Source organism: Panthera leo, chromosome C1 (genome assembly GCF_018350215.1).
Source record: "Panthera leo isolate Ple1 chromosome C1, P.leo_Ple1_pat1.1, whole genome shotgun sequence".
NCBI classification, from domain to species: Eukaryota; Metazoa; Chordata; class Mammalia; order Carnivora; family Felidae; genus Panthera; species Panthera leo.
Window position 1 is genome coordinate 168,840,684 of NC_056686.1, and position 21,048 is coordinate 168,861,731.

Below are 21,048 nucleotides of genomic sequence, written 5' to 3' on the forward strand. Positions count from 1 at the left end.
AGACAGAAGTTCTAATTTCTTCATTTTTCATTTTACAGTCACAATTGATAATAACTTGAAATATTAGTTAAAATAATGGTGTCTATTACTTTTTTTTTCATAATGTTACAGTGATCTTTAAAGAGCTATTACCTCTTAGGTGAAAAAAAATTATTGAACTTTACCAACTTCTTTTTTTAATTTATTTTCTTTTTTTTTACATTCATTTATTTTTGAGGAACAGAGTGAGACAAAGTGTGAGCAGGGGAGGGGCAGACAGAAGGAGACACGGAATCTGAAGCAGGCTCCAGGCTCTGAGCAAGAGGTCAGCACAGAGCCTGATGTGGGGCTCGAACCTACAAACTGTGAGATCATGACCTGAGCCAAAGTCAGACGCTCAACTGACTGAGCCACCCAGGCACCCCTGAACTTTACCAACTTCTAAGTTTTACAACCTCAGTATCTTTTCCTCCCGTTACACTGTAGAAATATTAGAGCATTTATTAAAACTAGAAAACTGTCAAACATATACTAATGACTTCCAAATCAGTGTCTTGAGTCAAAAATATTGCCTGATTTTTAGATGTCTATGTTTAAAAATTGTCTAGACATCTTATTTTGGGTGTCCCAGAGGTATATCAAACTTAACATATAAGAAAGTAAATTTAACACTTCCTTGCACTTCCTCACAACTGCCACTTCTTGTGTATTCTTTGACATCCAACCAATCCCCAATTACTGCCAATTTTATCTTCTATTTCTCAAATGTACCCCACATCTCCATTGCTACCACCAATTCTTAAGTCAGGCCCTTACCATCTTTGTTCTGCAATAACCTTGCACGACTCAGGCCAACTCTGATTTTATATTTCTCTTTTCTAACAGAGTGATAGTCTTAAAATAAACATCTAACCAGATCCATGCCCTATTTAAACACTTTAAAACAGCCCCCAAGAAATGCAGAAAAGGTCCAAGTTGCAGAAAAGGTCCAACCAAGTTCATTTGCATGATGTTAAAGACTCCCTATGACAAACTTTTTATTCTCATCCCTACCCTAAACCATTCTGAACTGCTTCTAGGTATCAGGGCACAGCATACTATTTTATAAATGTATCCTTTTATTCATGCTGTTTGTTTCTGCCAGGCTTTTCTGAATCTTCCAGTGATCTACTTCTTCCTCTTTGTCATGATTCAGGTATGGATTCTGGAAGCTCTTTTTTTAACTCTAGGCTAATGTGTGTGTCTTTTCCAGGTTTCCTTAAATCTGTGTGTACATAATATACTTAATCATTGATTTATTCATGCAATGAAACATTTTTGAGTGCCTACCATAGCTAGGAAACTGTCCTACTTGGGATAAAGGCTAAGTTCTTTCCCTTACTGAGTGTGTGTTTAGGAAGGGAAGACAAATATTAAATAAATCAGTACACAAATGATTAATTTATGATAATCACGATAAATGCTATCAAAAAGACTTAAAGGTGTCATCAGACTGTATAATGAGAAATATATGTAGCCTAGTTTGAGGAATCAGAGGTCTTCTTCCAGGAATTAATATGTGATGTGTAAAAAGGGACCAAGGTAGAATATAAACTTTTTCATGTAGAAGGAAGAACATATGCAAAAGCCCTGACTGGGAAAGAGAATAGTGCTTCTGAGGAACAACAAGGCCACTGTGACTAAAGAGCAAAGGTTGTGCAGCAAAAGTGTCATGAGATGAAGTGTTTACCATATTATATTGAAACTATTTCTCCATCAATACACCATGAGCTTTTCTGAGGGCTGGACTGGCCCAGCTGATCTTCTAGTCACTCATACCTATTAAACCAATTTGGGCCAACTTAAATAAAAAGTTTAAGTTGGAAGATATAAGGAAGTCATAGACATGGTGGGAATGCTGATCAACAGGTTGAATTCAAGTAGATCCTGGGGTCAAGAAAGCAAATTATAACCTCTCCACATTCATCCCAAGAAGAAAATCATTATTCCTCAAAATCTATCAGGTTGCTGTTGGGCAGAAAATGAGATGCTAGGCCAATAATTAACAAATGACTAGAATCAACATGTGTTGACCACAATCAACAAAGATTCACAACACTCACCATGGTCCTTGGCACATAATAGGAATGCAAAGTTTGTTGGATTGAACTGCGCTCCCATAGCCCTTACACACTTTTAACATACGACTTATTTCGCTGCACTGTGATTTTTTGGTCTGTGTCTTCTTGAAAGAAAGGACTGTATCTGATTTCACTCTGTATTCCTAGTACCTAGCCCAATGCCTGGTACCTTGTTGCTCAATAACTACTCGGAGAGGGAATGACAAGTGACTATGTGCCCATGTACATATCTGTTAAATATCTCAGCAGTCTAAGAATCTGGAATCTCCATCACTATATCACGTTGCTTCTTCTCACCCCCACATGGAGCAGGAGAACTGATTCACAAAGAAAGTTTACTGAATGAATGAATGAGTGAATGAATGAAGAAATGGTTGTTATGATACAAAGCTAGGTTTTAAAATCAAATGCCTAAGTAAAATATTTTTACAATGTTTTATCAGTTTTTAACAACTGCTCAACTTATTTTTTGAAGAATAAACCTCTAACCAATCATGTAAGTGCCTCGGTTATAAAAAATAATTGCCAGGAGGATTTATGTATATATTTTTTCCACATACAGTTTACTTCTTGGCATTCTTACTGCCAACTCTAAATACGCTAGGGGGATAAAAGAAGCTAAATTTGTTTCTGAATCATCCAACAAAGGCTTTACTATAGAGACCTATGTTGTCCTCATTAATTTCATTGTGCTTTAAACACAACTTATTTTGCTTCTTCATAGACAAGGGGTTTGACTAAGTGGTGGAAGGGAGAGTAGATTCTCCAAAACAAGCCCCTTCCATGAAACGAGGTAGAAGGCTGAAGCTACAAAGTCAATGCAAACTGGGTTTAAATTTATTTGGTAGAGGGGCTCCTAGGTGGCTCAGTTAAGCATCCGACTTCACCTCAGGTCATGATCTCACAGTCCGTGAGTTCGGGCCCACATCGGGCTCTGTGCTGACAGCCTGGAGCCTGCTTCAGATTCTGTGTCTCCCTCTCTCTGACCCTTCCCCGTTCATGCTCTGTCTCTCTCTGTCTCAAAAATAAACATTAAAAATTTTTTTTTAATTTATTTGGTAGAACAAGAGCTCCTTTCCCTCTTACAGTCTGTAACTCTAGAAAGTTTCTCCTCTCAATGATTCAGTGGGTCTGCTCAGATCTGTTTCAAATCCTGATTTTACCACTTACTATTTGATGTGTCCCTTTCATTGCCTATAAACTGAGAATAATGAAAACTACCCAATAATGTTGTTTAAAGGCTTAAATAGGATAACATATGTAAAGGACTTAGCAAGTCCTGATACAAAGTAAGTACTCAAACAGCAGTTATTAGATTATTTTATTATTATTTACTGCTCACTTCCATATGCATATATAAAATTAACAGACATTTTAAACATGAAATTACTACACAGGCATACTAATACTTAATTCTGATTTTCAGCATAATTTTTAGTATTTGGACAGCTGCAATAATCAACTGGAATATGTTCATTTAGAAGGTGATTCCTAAGATATTTCTATGCAGTTCCAATATCAACATTCCACAGTTCTAAATTTATTGAGAACAAAGACAATGTAATAATTATAACTTGCACTTCCTGACAAAATATTTGATATAGAGCCATAATGTATCTTATCAAAATATTGTTTTAAAGATCACTATAGGGGTGTGTGCATGTATATATAAATATGTGTATACAATGTGTGAATATATATATATATATATATATATATACACACATATGTACAAAACATTAAATGATCCATTCATAAGTACTTACATTGTAAGTCACATTTTCAAGGTAAACTCACTAAAGGCCTATATTTCTTAGCCTATCCTTCTGTTATGCTAGTTAGCAGTTTTAAAAAGAATAAAGTCTTATACATTCAGTTTTGAGAACACAAAGATGAAAGAGGCAACATATTAGCAACACATAAATTTCAGAGAGTTTTGTGGATCTGTAAAAATTCTATCAGAGAGGCTAAATACCAGAACAAGTTGAAGCTTGAAAATAAAACACACATATAAAATAGCTTTTAGATCCTTTAGGAGCAAGAAAAAAAAAAAAGGCATTCCCAATTGTCTTAAGATGCAGTAATTTTAGTTTAAAAACAAGAGCAAACAAACAAAAAGAGGTCTTCAACTTTTATATTTCCTTCATCCCTTTCTGTAAGGAGAATTTACCCTAAGTGAAGATGTGCTATGAGCATTGTTAAAACAGACCTGAAGATAAGCTTAGTAATAAAGAGAGAGAGAGAGAGAGAGAGAGAGAGAGAGAGAGAGAACTGCTTGTTACTTTAAGTTCAGGTTCCCAGGCTCAGAAAAAAAGCATATCATAATAAAAAAATAGCAATTATGACCAAAGAGCTGTTGCTGTCAACATTTAAAGATACAAGTAAAATAAATGAACTGGCAGAAGACTGCAGGGAGTCTTGATGTTTACAGCTGAGAGAACAGCAGAGTTTAGAAACTGTGAACTCTTAATTTGACCTTAATTTGAAGCAAACTCTATTCCAGACTTCTCAGTAATCTAAAATGTTGATTCCTAGACACAAGTAGGTTCATTAAAAACAAATCATGTTCCCACAACTTTATTTTTACTCTTTTAGCAGATATACTATATTAATTGATCTAGGCAATGCTTAAAACATATGTATACCAATAAGATACCTAGCAAATATCTCCTGATATTCATATATATAGGATGAAAAATAACTTTGGATTATAATGCACTTAGTTCATAATTTTTTATGTAACCCTACCTAAAGATCAGTGGATATATACGGGCCTAGTAACTAAATGATTTGCCTCTTCTTACGCCATTTTGTTTGACATTTTTATTAATGACTCTAAGTGAAGTCTTGCTAAAGACCCAAAGCTGGAAAGACTTATGTAGATATCTGATGGCAGAATCAAAGACAAAGGTTGAAAGCCTTCCAGATTAAATACATCAGGAAAGAATATAAGATCCTTTGTTTAACTACTGAAAGTGAAAGAAAGAAAGAAAGAAAGAAAGAAAGAAAGAAAGAAAGAAAGAGGAAGGAAGGAAGGAAGGAAGGAAGGAAGGAAGAAAGAAAAAGAAAGAAAGGTTTATGTGAATCAAATCCATAGACTTAGACAAAATAGGCTATGTGACCCTATTGTATATGGCAACTGATGTAGTATTTTGCAACATTAAGAGAACTATGATGTACCTCATTTGGGATATAGTGTTCAGTTCTGAAAATCAGCTTTAAGAGGGTCATCAACTGACAAAGAGTAATGTGGATGTGGGCTGAACCTCCAGGAGGGTAGATTTTAGCTCAGAACAGAAAACAATATTCTAATGGTTAAATTTTATAACAGATTGCATAAAAATTCCTCAATTCACTCCCTTTTACTAAAACTGTTTAAGCTGATATTGAAAGACAGTCTGTTAGGATTCACAGAAAAGATTCTTGCTTTGAGTAGGATTTTATTTTCCCAGCTTTATCAAAGTATAACTGACATATGGCATTGTGTAAGTTTAAGGTATAGAATGTAAAGATTTGATTCATGTACATACTGCAGAATGATCAATAATTACCTTTTGTGTGTGCTTGTGCATGTGTGTGATGAGAATACTGAATATGTGCTATCCTAGAAATTTTCAAGTATATAATACAGTATTATTAACTATAATTACTAGGCTGGACATTAGATCCCCGGAACTCATTCATGTTACAATTGGAAGTTTGTACCATTTGACTAACATCTCCTTATTTTCTCCACCCCTAGCCCCTAATAACCACCATTCTACTCTGTGTCTATAAATTGAGGTTGTTTTTTTTTTTTTTAGATTCTACATATATGCGTAATCAAACAGTATTTGTTTTTCTCCATATGTCTTACTTCCCTTAAACATAATACCTTAAAAGTCCATCAGTGTTGTCACAAAAGGCAGAACTTCCTTCTTTTTTTTTTTTTTTTTGGCTGAATAATATTTTAATGCATGTGTGTATAAAATCACATTTTTAATCCAATCATCCATCCACAGATACTTAGGTTGCTTCCAGGTCACACCTATTATGGATAATGCTACAATCAACATGGGGGTATAGATACCTCTTTGAGATTGTTGGTTTCATTTCTTTCAGATATATACCCAGCATTGGGATTGCTGGATCATAAAATTTTTTGATAAATTTTTTTGATCATATAATTTTTAAAAAATTTTTTTACAAAGTACAACACAGTGTTCTATAGCGACTGCTCTCAATTTATAATCCCACCAACAGTGCAAAAGGGTCCCCTTTTCTTTATGCCCTCACCAGCACTGGTTCCTTCTTGTCTTTTTGATAACCATTTTAACAGGTGTGAGGTGATATCTCATTGTAGTTTTGTAGTTTTGATTTGTACTTCCTTCCTTTAAAACTATGTATGCAACTCCAAACATTGAGTCACCAGAGAAATCAAAGAAGCAATTGACTAGGAAAGGATGATGGCCAATTATTGGGAGAGCAAAAGAACACACAAATCAGCATTTTAAAAATTCAGTATTTATAGAGTTATGTTTAGATGAGTGAAAAATGCATTTGGTCAACCACTTCATATTCAAATTCAAGTGTGTGGAAGTAAATTTGATCCATCTGTCCCTGAATTATTTTCTTAAACCACCAACATTTTGTTTTATAAGAACTGATTTCCAACAAGTCTTATGATATCCCCAACCTCCTGCCAAACCTGCTCAGAGTCTGAAATATAGTTATTGTACTGAACTTTCTCAAATATGCTGTTTTTTTAAATTAAAACTAAGAAAACAGGCAAAAGAGTATTTGATTTGCCTGTTACAATGCCACTCATACTGAAATCAAACATAAAATATGCACAAAAAGAAAAGGATCTACATAGTATCTATTTTTATTATATATATTCCGGATATAGTACAATACAAATTATCTAGAGAGCAAGCTTTGTGTAAGCAGTTTACACATATGAGTTTAAAAATGGAATGGGTGACCCAGGACAAATTCAGGTCCACTCTGAAGAATGACTTAAATCATATACATTGCCAATGGAGTTTCCCCATCTACCCTTTGGCTGCTCCTTTGTCTTATAGGCATGTCTTCCCCAGCCTACCTCTTCCCTTTGTTTTTAGGGCTGTCATGCAGGCCCTCTGCTTCTCTAATTCTCCACCCTCTCTCTCATTGTCATCCTTTCCCATGGCATCACTGACCACCTACATGCTGATGACTCCCAGATCTGTATCTTCGCTCTGCTTTCACTTCCAAGAGATGATTTCTGAATTCTTCCCACTTGAAACATTAATAAGTACCTCAAAATCAACATTCCATAAGTACTCCAATTATGATCCAGAAATTGATATAATATTTGACTTCCTTCTCCTCTTTTGTCACTCCCCTCCCACATCCAGTCAGTCACAAAGTCCAGTCCATTCTTTCTCTTAAACATCTCTCTAACCTTGTTCAAATCATCATATTCCATCATGGGAATTACTGAAATACCGTCCTAGTTGAATTAGCTATATATCCAAGATGGACCCCTGCAATCCATTCTCCACACAATTGTCAGAATAATCTTTCTACAAGGGAAATCTGATCATGCCTTCACCTGGTTAAAACCCATCAGTGGTTTCTCATCACTTTAGAAAGAAGACCAAACTTCTTAATATCATTACAAAGCTCCAAATTATCTAGCTCCTTCTTAAGTTTTCACTCTGTTCTCTCTGAATCTACTCCTATCATTCGACAGTCCAAATATTTGAGTTTTGTTCAATATCTAAGAAACTGTCATGCTCTTTCACACCTCGGGATATCCCCACAAAATAGCCTCTTCTGATTAAAATCTCTTCTCCTCCCCAGTCCCCTCATCTGACTTCCTTGTCCCATCAACTTTCCCTATCCCACCTACCTTTGCTGTCACATCAGCTTGGATGTCCTTTCCTCTGAGAAGTCTCTGTGGCTCTGCCAAAACTAAGCTTGATGTCCTTGGCATATGCTTGTACCACACCTTGTGCTTCCTCCATCACAGTCTTTATTTATAACACTGTACTGTGGTTGTTTCAGGCTGAACCCCAGTTCCTAGCAGGATTCCCTAAATGTATTATACATGCAATAAATTATTATTAAAATATTGGATGCATTTTAGATCCCTGGTGACAGCCTTCTAAAAAACACAATCTATCATATAACCGATAAACTGCATTTATGTGTTTTCATTTAATTTTCTTCTTATATCACCATTCATAGGAAAAAATGTTTTAAGACTTAAAAATGTTTAAAATATAAAGCTATTTTTCCCTCCTGATACACACACATACAGACACACACATGATTTTTCTGTTTTCCTATCTGAACTTGGTGATAAACATGTTGAAGTAGTATCTAATTATAATACTTTTTCCTCTAATAGTTCTTCCATGTATCTACTATAAATAGTCATTGCTTTCTATACTGTGAAATCCTCAAGTAAATTATATCTGAGATAATTTTTTTTTTTTTTTTTTTTGAGAAACAGCATGAAGGTTAAGGTTTCCAGGACAGGAAAAATACCAAGAGTTGAAAAGACAACCTGACTACACAGATATTTAATTCCTTCAATCTTTAAAACTGAGTGAATGAGGGACACCTGGGTGGCTCAGTCGCTTAAGTGTTTGACCTAGGCTCTGGTCATGATCTCATAGTTTGTGGGTTTGAGCCCTGCATGGGGCTCTGTGCTGACAGCTCAGAGCCTGGAGGCTGCTTCAGATTCTGTGTCTCCCTCTCTCTCTGCCCCTTCCCTACTCATGCTCTGTCTCTCTCTGTCTCTCAAGATGAATTAAATAAATAAATAAATAAATAGGGTTTTAAAAAATTAAAAAATAAAAATAAAACTGAGTGAATGAAATATCCTTTTTTGTGAGAAATATTACCTAGAATGTGAAATAATGTTTATAGATGATCTACTGACGAAAGCTAACTTCTGTACTTTCCAAGACTTTCAAGACTTTTTCTACAAAAAGTTATGTAAAGTAGAGGAGAATTATAGTTCCACTGACCTTTCCTTCCATAACTAACAGAAGCGTATTTACCATCAGTGATAGGAATGCCTTCAGTTGATTAAGCCATGAAAATATTATCATGTTGTTTATATTATCATGAGTAGTACATGAGTACTCACATGTACTCAATGTGTTGAGTGACACCTTGTAATTTTTAGGAATTTATCTTCCATTTAAACTAAAAAAGGGATGTTTGCCTCTTGTTATAGAAAATTCTCATTAAAAGGAGACTGGTGTTTCATTTTAAGTCATTTTACAATGGTCTACTCATAACAGAATTACTCAGATAAAATTATTTTGAAATTCACAGTGGTGTGTCTACACAGTTGAAACACAGAGGAATCTGGAAAAAAATTAAATTTTTTTCAATAGAGAATATCAAATAGCATGATTAAGAAGTAAGAATCTGACTTAAACAAGAAATCCTGTAGTTTAGCAGTTTGATGAAGGTAGAGAGGCTCCAAAATTGTCAAATATCCACTTATATTTGGCTTCGTAAGAATACACAGAAGCCTAATTTTAAGTTTAGCTTTGCCTGCCAGTTTTTATGCATGAACTGTAGCCCCAACTTGACCTTTGAAAATTAGGAGCTAATAATTCAAATTAGAAATAATTTCAAGTTGAATAATCATGTCAAGTAATTAAATTTATAAGATATAAAGAAATATTTTTGAAGTTTACTTTATATTCCATTATCTTTTTTACAAACTGAAACTATTATATTTTCTCTAATGATTGATATAAGTTGCAAAGCAAATTTAATAAGTCTTGTCAATTTTGACAGCCAGTGTGAAAAAAGAGGACATGTTCTATGGAGTGCAAAGAGTACTAAATATTCCAAATATTGGTAAACAGCCAATTCTCTTCCAACTCCAATGCCACTCAGATCCATCTCTAAAGTTCTCAAAATTTCTTCGAAATTTTCTATCATTACCATTCAAATGATTAACCTCTGAATATTGTTCTCATGTTCACCTCAATCATTTCTTCTACTCTTATTTATAAGGTGCCTAGTTATGGGACTTCATTTGGGGACTCTGCTAAGAATATCTTTGTGACATTTTCTGTGATAGAATAATGAAATTTTAGTGTTTTAAATTGGTTAAAACCTATTCAAATCCTAACCAGATTTAATTTTATTAGGTCAAAATGACATAGAGCACATTGTGGGGAAGATAAGTGTTCATTAAATAATTACTTGATTGTTGTCCACATTACCTGAAACATCTGATAATTATTTTTAAGTAAATGGATAAAATTGATGTAAAAATAAAATGTATAATTTATCATCAGTTCTCTAGGTAATTCTAAGAAAAGGAGATGGAATTTTTCCCCCAAAGTTTATTTAATTATTTTGAGAGAGAATGCATGTGAGCACACAGGGCAGGGGCAGAGAGAGAACCCCAAGCCGACTCAGCATTGTCAGGACACAGCCCTATGCAGGGCTTGATCTCATGAACCTAACCATGAGATCAGGACCTGAACCAAGATAAAGAGTCGGACACTTAACCAACTGAGCCACCTAGGCACCCCAAAGGATACGGAATTTTAAAAAATTAGAGCTACTAAAACAAGTGTGGGTGATTAAACTGATGTCATTCCCTACCCTCTCCTAAAAAAAATTTTAAAAAACATGCATTAAAGGAGTAAATTTATTTTCCTGGAGCAAATGTGAGAAATGCAAACTCCAGATAGGCAGAAAAACTTTACCTATGATTGAGAATCACCACTGATGGGATGACGCAACAGTTCTTTGGCCCTCATGTAAGCTGATTCTGTGGTAGGATAAAATATGTTTTATAAGAGAAACCAAGTTTACAAAAATCAAGAATACTAATGAAAAGCAGACTTTTGAGGTTTTAAATGATCTGATTTTTCTGTTCTTTTTTTACTGTGTTTGGAAGTGGCAGCAGAAATGATGAAATATAAGCATAAAAGCAGTTTGGAAGATTTCTAACCTCTCTCATAAGACAATTGCTGGTTGAGAGTTCTTAATAAACCAACACGATCCATTTTGTTTTCCTTGTCATCTCCTTCACTATTTCCACATAGAATATATATCTGATTCTCACTGACTGCCACAAAAATGAACCATTTTGTAGGGGGCTCTGAGAGATAAAAACCTATTTGGTATTGAGGTTATATCCCAACTTCTATCAGTTAAAAGTAGAAAGCTATAAATAATACTGAAAGAACAATACAGCTGTGTGAATCTTGGCACAACAGGATGAAACTATTTCTACTGTTTGCTTCTTTTCCCCATGTCTCCTTTCCAGCGCATATAAATTCATTGCTCTGGTGGTTTTAATTTGGGCCCCAGTTTTGGCTAAATCTAAGAACTCAAAGAAAAACACAGCTGAAACCACTGCCTAGTGGCTTAACTCACAGCCTCAAATGATAGGCCTCCAACAGAGCCCAGCAGGCTTTCTGCAAAAAGGCCCCTGACTAGAGCTCATTTTGAAAAGTGGAGAGTTTGATAACAAGTCAGAAAGAGGGTTCACCATAGCTGTCTTAGGAGATTCTGCATTGCCCTACTAAAAAGAAACAGTGAGTGTTCTATGTAAGAAACACATGATAAATTTCTCTGGCACTTTTAACTGACTGATTCTATGCTGGAATGCTAAAACCACAAGGTAGTGACAAATTTACATGCCCAATGAAGAGCTGAGCTGTGCACAGCAATTTCTTTCATTTGCATTTGATTTATCTTATTCAGTTCTAAAGGCTCACGGGTCAGTGACTGTTCTCGAACTAGTAGACCTAAAGCCATCTATACAATTTTTGTCTTTAACTCTGTCCTTCTCTGTATTACACAGCCATAGATGATCTTGTCAATAGTTGTGATCCAAGGGTTTCTGAGAAGATGTTCAACCTTCAAATATGTTAGATACCAAAATATAGAATCTGCTGAAAGGTAATGATTTAGATTTCACTGCTGTTTTCAGAGATCTGATGGTAAATTCCTTCTGAGACTGTCAAAGATGGCACCAATGCCCTTGTGATTCAGTCTGCACGGCACCTCAGAAAGAAGACTATGAATTGCTTTTCTCTGCTGCTACTCCTCTGTGGGAGAGAATTAATTCTTTTTTCACAAATTAGTGCTAGGAAAAATGAAAAGGAAACACTGACTGAAAATACACTAGGGATCTAGCATAGTATCTGCCAAGGCAGATAACTCCATTTATTAGACAAAAAGTGGAACATAGAACAGAAAGATACACTGGGCAAGTCTTCAGTTTTGTTACTCCAGTCCCACATAATCACCAAAATCTCTGGATTCTGTTCCCCCACAGTAGTCCTCTGCCAGGGGCCAAATCGGACTTGGTGGCCTGGCCTGTCACTCTGCAATGTCTCTGGTCTCTGTAGTTTGCTCTGCAGATCTTCATGCATTCTTTACTTTATCTTGATTTCTAGTTGTGATAAGTGATATCACTGGCCTATGGTGAACTGATACATACCACTCCAAGCAAAACCTCAAAATTTCATATTAAAGCATGTTTTATTATTCTGTTTACTTTCTTAGCTCTGTGACTATCCCATCTAATTTCAATTCAGTCTTTTAGTAATCTTTCTCTAATAGTCCAGACTCTCAGTGGCTGTTTCCCTAATCTTAATGCTTAGTTTCATGAAAGCTGATCTTTACCACCTACTTATATGACCCTGCCAGCTTGTACTATAGCTTGAAATCCCAATTCTGGTCTGTAGGACTGAATTGCCTCTCAGAATTCGAATCTATCTGCTGACATTGTTCCAGTTCGGTATTTTGGGTACAAAAATGCTGCCTCTACTACCTACTCAACACTGCAATCTTCTGCTTGTCCACGTGTTAACTCTTAATGGTACCTCCAGACCACCTGTTCGGATGCCACCCTCACCAGTTCTCTGATCAGTGTCACACTCTGGTAATACGTCATGCATTGATCCCACAGCCTGGCTTAATTACCTTATTCTTCCAGACCCCTGCCAAAATACTCATCTTGCTTCACTTAGTTATATCTGTCTTCCCGTCATCCATAAACCAGCACTTGTATTTTTACAATAAAGTGGAGTGCAAAACAACTGCAAAGCTGAGAGGAAACTTCAAAAGAAAAACATTTTAACGTAGAAGGGTTTTTCCACATCATTTATCAATTTGGGTGTGCTTTGCATACATTTCCTTAGAGTGTGAGTCCCAGAACACATTTGACCACAATTTCAACCAGATTGTATTATAGCAGTCAAACATTCTCTCTTGACTAACTTTACAAAGGAGAGAATCAAAAACATTCTCTCTGAATGTTCAGAGAAGCTTCCCATAGAGAAGGAAGTACATTCTGGTTTTAAACAAAAACAAAACGGCAGCTAAGCCTTTTATAATCCAGCAACACACACAGGCTGGATGCGAAAATAACCTATCCTTATCTACTTTGAATTTTACTAAGGAATTTGATGGCAAAAGATGGGCATTCACTTCGAACACTAGCTTAACAGGATAGAAAAAGAAATGGGAGAAAGAATATGTGCATGAATGAGATTTATTCTGCAATTTTATTAATATTTTCTGTGCCCAGTTTATTATTAGTGTTCCTGAAAAAGAGGAAGAATAATTTAGATGCTGGCTAGTGTGTAAAATCTGTGCAATTGTAGCGTTTACTCTTGGTAGATTAGTATAAGAAGGGAAAAATCAATTTCTAGTAATATTTAGTATGGCAGCTGGAATACTGTGGTTTAATGAGGGACGTTTCAGAGTTCTAGAGCACAAAGTGGTAATGTTCATAAGAGCCAGTCCTGGTTTTTCTTGGTAACTAAATATCATTACCACATGGGTTGTAGTATTTCCATTGGTGGACATTTTTAAAAAGTAAAAATCAGTCAAGAAATTACTACTTTGTCATCACGTCTTGTAAACTTACATGACCTCTATTTTTCAATTCAAACTTTGCTAAACGCATATGCGATTCTTATAGATCTGTTAGATGAGTCTCACTGCCTCCGAAGACACATAGAAAATATTTTTTAATCAAAAACTTGACTAGCATATAGGAGTGAATGTTGACAGCCAAAAAATAACCTCTCCATATCTATCTCCACTCTTTGAATATATTTAAACCATCAATTTTTGGATTTAAAGATGTATATGAAATATTTCAGGTTTAGTGAAGACAGATGGTTAATATTTTATAAAAATTTTTAAAAATGTGATAATATAATGATTCATAGTATATACTTTTCCTACATTTTTGAAAATACGATAAAGCACTGATTGTAGATTAATGATTTTTAATGATAAATTTAGTAAAGTATTAAATGACACTGAAACAAAAATTTTAGCAAAATAAATAAAAAAGGTAATTCAGGAAATTAGTCTGATCTCTTCCAGGATTTATTTTAAGGGATGGTTTTGAATAATTATAGTTTAAATATAAAGGTGTCAATGACCTCTGCTCCTACAATCGCTGCCTTTAGAAGGATCTGTCTGCAGAGGCACTGTCTTAGATTGCTTAATATGGAAGAGATGCAAGATTTTTTCAGTTATTAATGAAAAAAATTATGGAAAGTGCTGTAAGTTAATGGATTGAACACTTAATTCCACATACAACAAAACATTCAATTGATAGGAAATTAAGAACCTTGAATCAATCTTCATCCAGGTTTTTGTCATACAAAATTTTTCTAGATTTTAGAATCCTTTTCACTTGACTTTGTAACCATCTCCCTAAGTAGATAAATATATACTAGTTAGAACATCAAGTGAAAATCTCAAATACACCTATAAAAAGGCAATCCAGTAGAAACTCAATGTGGATGGCAAACAGACTTTTAAAAGAGGCCATTCCAATGTTTATTCCTGAACTTTCCTTTGGTAGAGACAATAGGGATGGGAGAATCTGATTTTTCTTAACCTATTATTCCAACAAAGTCACAGGCAACTAACTAACAGATTAAAGCAAGGTTTTTATGGCAATTGGCTACAGAGAAGAGAAACTATGGAAACTGAATTTATTACACTGCAGTTAAATGATGGAGTGGACACATTAATCATGTGAGTGTCACAAAACAATTCAAAATTGTTATTTGTAATAAGGTTTTGCATATGCTTTAGGTGGCCAGAGTTCTGGCTCCATGCTAAATTGGACAGATAAAATAAGAATGTGTGAAAACAAACCTATAGTCTTTGTCATTGAAAGAAAAGGACATTGGGAAATCTCAATTTCCTTCCTCCTGTTTGAGCAGTTATATTTGGCTGTTACCCTGTCTGCTAAGTTATGTTTAGACAATGCCAAAGGAATGCCGTGATAAATAAAACAATCTATAATTTAGCCGGTGTGTGTGTGTGCACGTGCGTATGAGACTTGTCATCATACATAATAATGGTGGTTTTGTCAAATTCAATCCTCTTATAATGAATTCTACTGTACTGGATGATGATTAGCCACACTAGTTTCTCCTATAACACTCTCCCACATCAATACACAAATGTGAGATCATTGCAACAACACAGAAGAATGTTGTTTTGCTGTTTCAACCTGCAATTTTGTAAACTGAGAAAGGAAATTATTTACTGCTTTTTAGGATTAGTTATTCCTGATTTGGTCTTTTGCTGTGAAATTACCTAAAATCACAAAATATGCAGGTTTTTTTTATTGTGTTCTAATATTTTCAGTAAAAGAAAATGATTATATGATCATATAACAAACATGTATGATTATAATTTGTTGTCAAGTGGCTAAAAGAGACTAAATTCCTGTCTATTTTACTTATTCCTGTCAGCTAACTAAAATAAGTCCCAAATGAGTGAAGTGGGAAAAAAAACATGTTTAAATTCTAAAAAAAATGTAATTTATGTTACCTTTTTTGATACTCCCCAAAAATTCAGAGAAGAAACAGAAGCTATTTTGGAATCATGAAAAACAGACTCATAATATAAAACAAAATTGTGTATTTTTTAAAAGTACTTTTAACTGGCTAACTTAATCAGTTCGAGACTGATATTAATAAGAAAAACTAACCAACAAGAAAAAAACCTTTTTCATTGAATTATGAAATGGTGAAGTCTATACAGTTGTCTTGAAAAGACATTATTTTAGTGTGTGTTATATTCAGACAGTAAGAAGGCACAAGGCTGAATGACTGGACACCATTTTGTTCTCAAAACAATAGGTTCTGAGTCCTGGGATAAATTTTGAAAACTTCTAAGGAATAAATAAAATCTTAAGAAACACAACTGACATTTAACCAACCAATGGATCACAGTACATGCATTGTTAAAGTGGATCATATTTCATATTTACTTAAAAGATGACAGCAAAAGATTTTGCTTTGATATAACTGCTCAATTCAGTGTATTCACAGTTACCTGATAATGACCCAGATACTTCCAGGAATATCAAACAATTGTGATTGCTGTCCTCAGCCAATAGTTCCTGTCTGCTCACCCCTACACAAGGGAGGGCAAATTTATTAGGTTCCATAATTCCATAACTTCTAAAAGTCTAGTAATCAAGATATAAGATTAGAATAAATAATAGTTCCATATACTATTCATTCTAGCTGCTTGTCTTTTGTTTTGTTTTGTTTTTGCTGCTTGTCTATTTTGGTCTCCTACTACATGAAATACCGACTGTATGCACTGTGGACTTATATAGAAATTTTACTACCTATATACGTGTTTCTGTATATCCACACGATACGTATACATAGTTTTTCATTGTATGTATGTAATGTATGTTCACTAGGAAAAGAAACAGTACAGGTAGAGTGTTATTCAATCACCGAGAGATAACTACAGTTAACATATTGAATATATCCTTTTATGAATATACATGCACTTCTCTATCATCTCTCTCTGGGTTATCTATACTTTATGAAATAAAAATACCATTCCTTTGGTTTTGAAATCCTTTTAGTACACGTTTTCATGTCAATTGATGCAGATCTGTATCACTGACTTGAGACAGTTATTCCTTGATGAACACCTCGTTCAGTGTTTGGACCATGGGCTCAGCCTCTCAGCCTTGCCGCTCACCTGAGGGTCAGGAAAGGGTAACCGGGACAGTAGGTCAAGGCAGCGAGACCAGGGACGGCGGCTAAGGTGGTGGCGGCAGAGCAGCTTCGGCACCGCGCGAGGCCGGGTCCCGACCCGGCCCCACCCCACAGACAGTTCGGCGGTGGCGGTGCTTTTCCCCATCCCGGCGCTCTCCTCCCTTATCCGGACTGCCCACGCCCATTCTGGCTACAGTGGATGGACAAGAAAAGTTTGAAATTGAAGTCACCACGCTGGATAACGCGCTTCGTGTGGCATCCCCAAACAAGTTTGGAGAATTTTGTTCGGTAGGAATTCTTATTAATTCAGAATCGAGATATGAGACAAAATACCTTATTGGAAAAGTCGGCACTTTCGCCAACCAATGGATTTGAGCACAAGTGAAATTCTGCTTACCTCCAAAAGCACAGGTCTCTTCCGGGTGGCGGCCAGGCGGCGAGAGCACCGCGTGCGGGTGGTAAAGGTCCGCACGCGGCGGGCATGTCCGGCGAGGTCCCGCACGCAGGCTCACGGAGGAAGGCACAGAGTCGGCGCGAACGCCTGAACCTCGAACCGCGTCCTGACCCGGAACCGCTTCTCCGGGAGGTGACCCCTGAGGCTGCTTACCCGGAAAACACAGTTGGTCTCCACTGCCTCAGCGCCACAAAAATACAGCAAAGATCTGTGGAGAGGGACTTAATTCCCGCCTGAGAAACGACTACACGCCCCACCTCGTGGTGCTGGCTGGGGTGGGTTGGAGCATGAGCACCTGGTGGAATGTGCCAGAAAGTGCCTCCTGGGAACCCGAGCCGCCTGGGCATGTGAGAAGGCTGAGGACGAGGACAGATCGGTATTGCAGTGCACGGCGGGAGGCTGCCAGGCTGGAAGACGACAGGTCCAGCGTCAGCCCCGGCCCTGCCCTGTTTCCGGAGCCCACGCACTGTCAGGACAGGACTGAAGAGCTGTTCCTTCTTGGAGGAAGATTCCATCCCCTGCTTGTGCTGAACTGGTTGGCAGGCGGCGGGGCAAGGGCATGTTTGCCAGGCTGTCCCTCAGCGATCTCAACAGGCACCACTGGATGTCCGGCACAGTCTCCCACCCCCACAGCGAAAGCGACTCGGACCTCTTGTGAGTCCACGCCTGCGCCCACCCTGGCCAGGTTCGAGGAAGCCTGGAAATCTTCATCAAGAAATTAATTTTAATGGCTGGGACTGTGGGTGTGGTGGAGCTGCGGGGAACGAAGACGTAGCCGATGTCCATGCACATGCCGAACCTGGAGTCCAGGCCTGTGATCTAACAGGATGTAGGGAAGCAGGTGCTGACTACCCGTTCCAGAAAGCTGCCCTGCGAGCCGTGCACACTCCTCTCCAAGGGGAAGCCAAAAGACATCCGGAGAGTTGCTTCTAAAATGCTCCACAACAGGTCACGATCTCAGTTAGTGGGGTGGATCCCGCGTGGGGCTCTGCCCCGACAGCGCCCTCTCTCCCTCTCTCTGCTGCTACCCCACCCCTATCCCTTCTCTCTCTCTCTCTCTCTCAAAATACATAAATATTTAAAATGCTCCGCTGGAAGCCTACATTTGACTGAGCAGCTAACTCTTGAGCCCTCTGCCTGCTTTGTGGGGCGGAAGTGGGGGGGGGGGAAGGGGCGGGACTGAGCAGGATGTCTGGGCTCTTCCGGTCGAGGCCCTCTGAGATCCCACCCAGGCCAGGAGCTGTGGACAGAGCCGTGTTCACGCACGTTTCTTTGGATGTGAATTTAAGGCCAAATTTCATAAACGGTGCCAAGGGTGGGACATTTCTCTTACAGTTGAACACATTTAACGCCACCGAACACAGCTCGGTTTCCTTTCTTCAGAATTGGATAAGCCACTCAGTTTATCTTCACCATTGCAGCTAAAAGTGGGGTGAAGTGCAGGTAGGTTAGATACAGCCTGCTGTAGGAAAACCAGGTCAATGTTCTTACCTCTGCCGGGTGTTCCCTGAGATTAGCAGTCACCGGTGGGTTAGCACCAGACTGTCCCTTCACAGAGGCCAGAGGGCCTGTCAGCCCTGCCCAGCCTCCAGTGGTCCCAGGGCTAGACAAGGACACGTGTTCTGCTTCGCTGAGCGTTTTTCTCAGCACAGTGTTTTCCTTCACCCTCAGTTAAGCACCGTTTTGTTCCAGGCCTGTCAATGTTCCTAAGACAGAGAAGGCTCAAAGTGGGTGAGACACACCTTTGTCCCTGAGAGTCGCCCAGTTGGACCCAATATTGTGAAGCCTCTTGCCTTTTGTTTTTAATTTTAATTTTAATTTTTTTATTAAAAAAATTTTTAATGTTTTATTTATTTTTGACAGAGGGAGAGACAGAGCATGAATGGGACGTGGGAGGCAAAGAGATAGGGAGACATGGAATTTGAAGCAGGCTCCAGGCCCTGAACTTCAGCACAGAGCCTGATGCGGGGCTTGAACTCACAAGCTGTGAGATCATGACCTGAGCCCCAGTCAACAGCTTGACCTACTGAGCGACCCAGGCGCCCCAACTTTGTTTTTTCGAGAGATAGAGTGCAAATGGGGGAGGAGCAGAGAAGGGGGAAACAGAGGTTATGTGCTGATAGCAGCCAGCCCTATGTGGGCTTGAACTCATGAACCCTGAGATCATGACCGGAGCCAAAGTGAGTCGCTCAACCTACTAAGCCTCCCAGGTGCCCTGCCTCTTGCCTTTGTAAGATGCCTTCCGATCTCAGATGTGCCAACATGCATGGGGCAGGGTTTCTTACAGTTGATGGCTGGGGTAACCAAAGCCTGTGAACGTTTTAAAAGGTGGGAAACTAAGGAGCTCTAGGTTCTCCATGTCTAGATGTTTAAGGATAATCAAAGTCAGATGACTTTGCTAATATAGGATAGCTTTGTGATTCTCAAACTTGAGAACAACCCCTCCACCCCCCGGGTCCCATGTGGGAACCCACACTGACCACCCCAATAGTTGCAATGCTGTGGTTGTCCCTGGCACATGGTAGTCAGGGGATTGCACAATATCTGGCGGCAGTTTGGTTGGAGAAAAGAGTTTCCTAGTCTTTTTTTTTTTTTTTTTGAAATATTGAGAAACCTAGCCTCTGCAGTACAGATGAGAGATGGAGGAATGTTTTAGGGAAGTCAAATAACCATTAAGAAAAGTCAAGATCCATATAAAGTAGATGAGGGGGTACAAAAGAAACTCAGAAGGTCTTCCTTCTGTTGAAGGGGCAGTATGTGAGCGCCTCTTCCTCCTCTCTCCCCTTCTCATTTTCGATTTTATACAGACAGCATTTGTACTATTTTCCCTAGCATTGTCATAAGAAATATTTCTGACAAAGCAAATGATTCTTTCCAGGGGCATATAGACAAGAGGGTGCTGCCTGTCTCAGAATCAGAGTGATTGGGCAGAGTGGGAAAGGTGCTTTGTTCAGCTTAGCAGCAAACTTGAGGAAATTTGACAAGCTACAGTTGAGCAGACAGAGGCAGCAAAATCCATGGAGGAGGTTGTTTATGCCTTAGCACTATGAGGTTGGTGACACCAACAGTTGGTTCAAGGGCCATTTCCCTGGTTTCCTTTCTGATTTCTGGAAGGTGGGCAATTTGTATTTCAAGAGAGATACGTTTTTTTTTTTAAACTGCCTTTTTTAAAGCTTTGGGAGAAGGTTATCTCAGAAGGAAACCACCTCCTCTGTCCCCCTTTCCCTAAGCCACAGATGTTGTATAAATATAAGGTAATTATTAAATTATTTTTTATCATATTGTTAATGTTATCAAAAATGTTAATATGCATATTATAAAGAAGAAATCACCTTTCTAATAAATTGTATCTACTTCTGTTACAGAAATAGATGACAAGAGGGTGACCAACACACAAGCTGAAGTAAGTTTCCTTATATTTTGTATAAATAGGTGTTCAATTAAAGACATAATTAGTTTGGCTTGATGT

At 37.7% G+C, this 21,048-nt stretch overlaps 1 protein-coding gene across 1 annotated transcript in view; it reads left to right on the forward strand.

Annotated features, from left to right (window-relative positions):
• PPP1R1C (protein phosphatase 1 regulatory inhibitor subunit 1C) overlaps positions 1–21,048 on the forward strand; it is a 117,066-nt gene that overhangs the window by 34,704 nt on the left and 61,314 nt on the right. Inside the window, exon 3 of the mRNA XM_042949316.1 lies at positions 20,945–20,982. Coding sequence (XP_042805250.1) covers positions 20,945–20,982 — 38 coding nt within the window. The remainder of the gene's footprint in view (positions 1–20,944; positions 20,983–21,048) is intronic.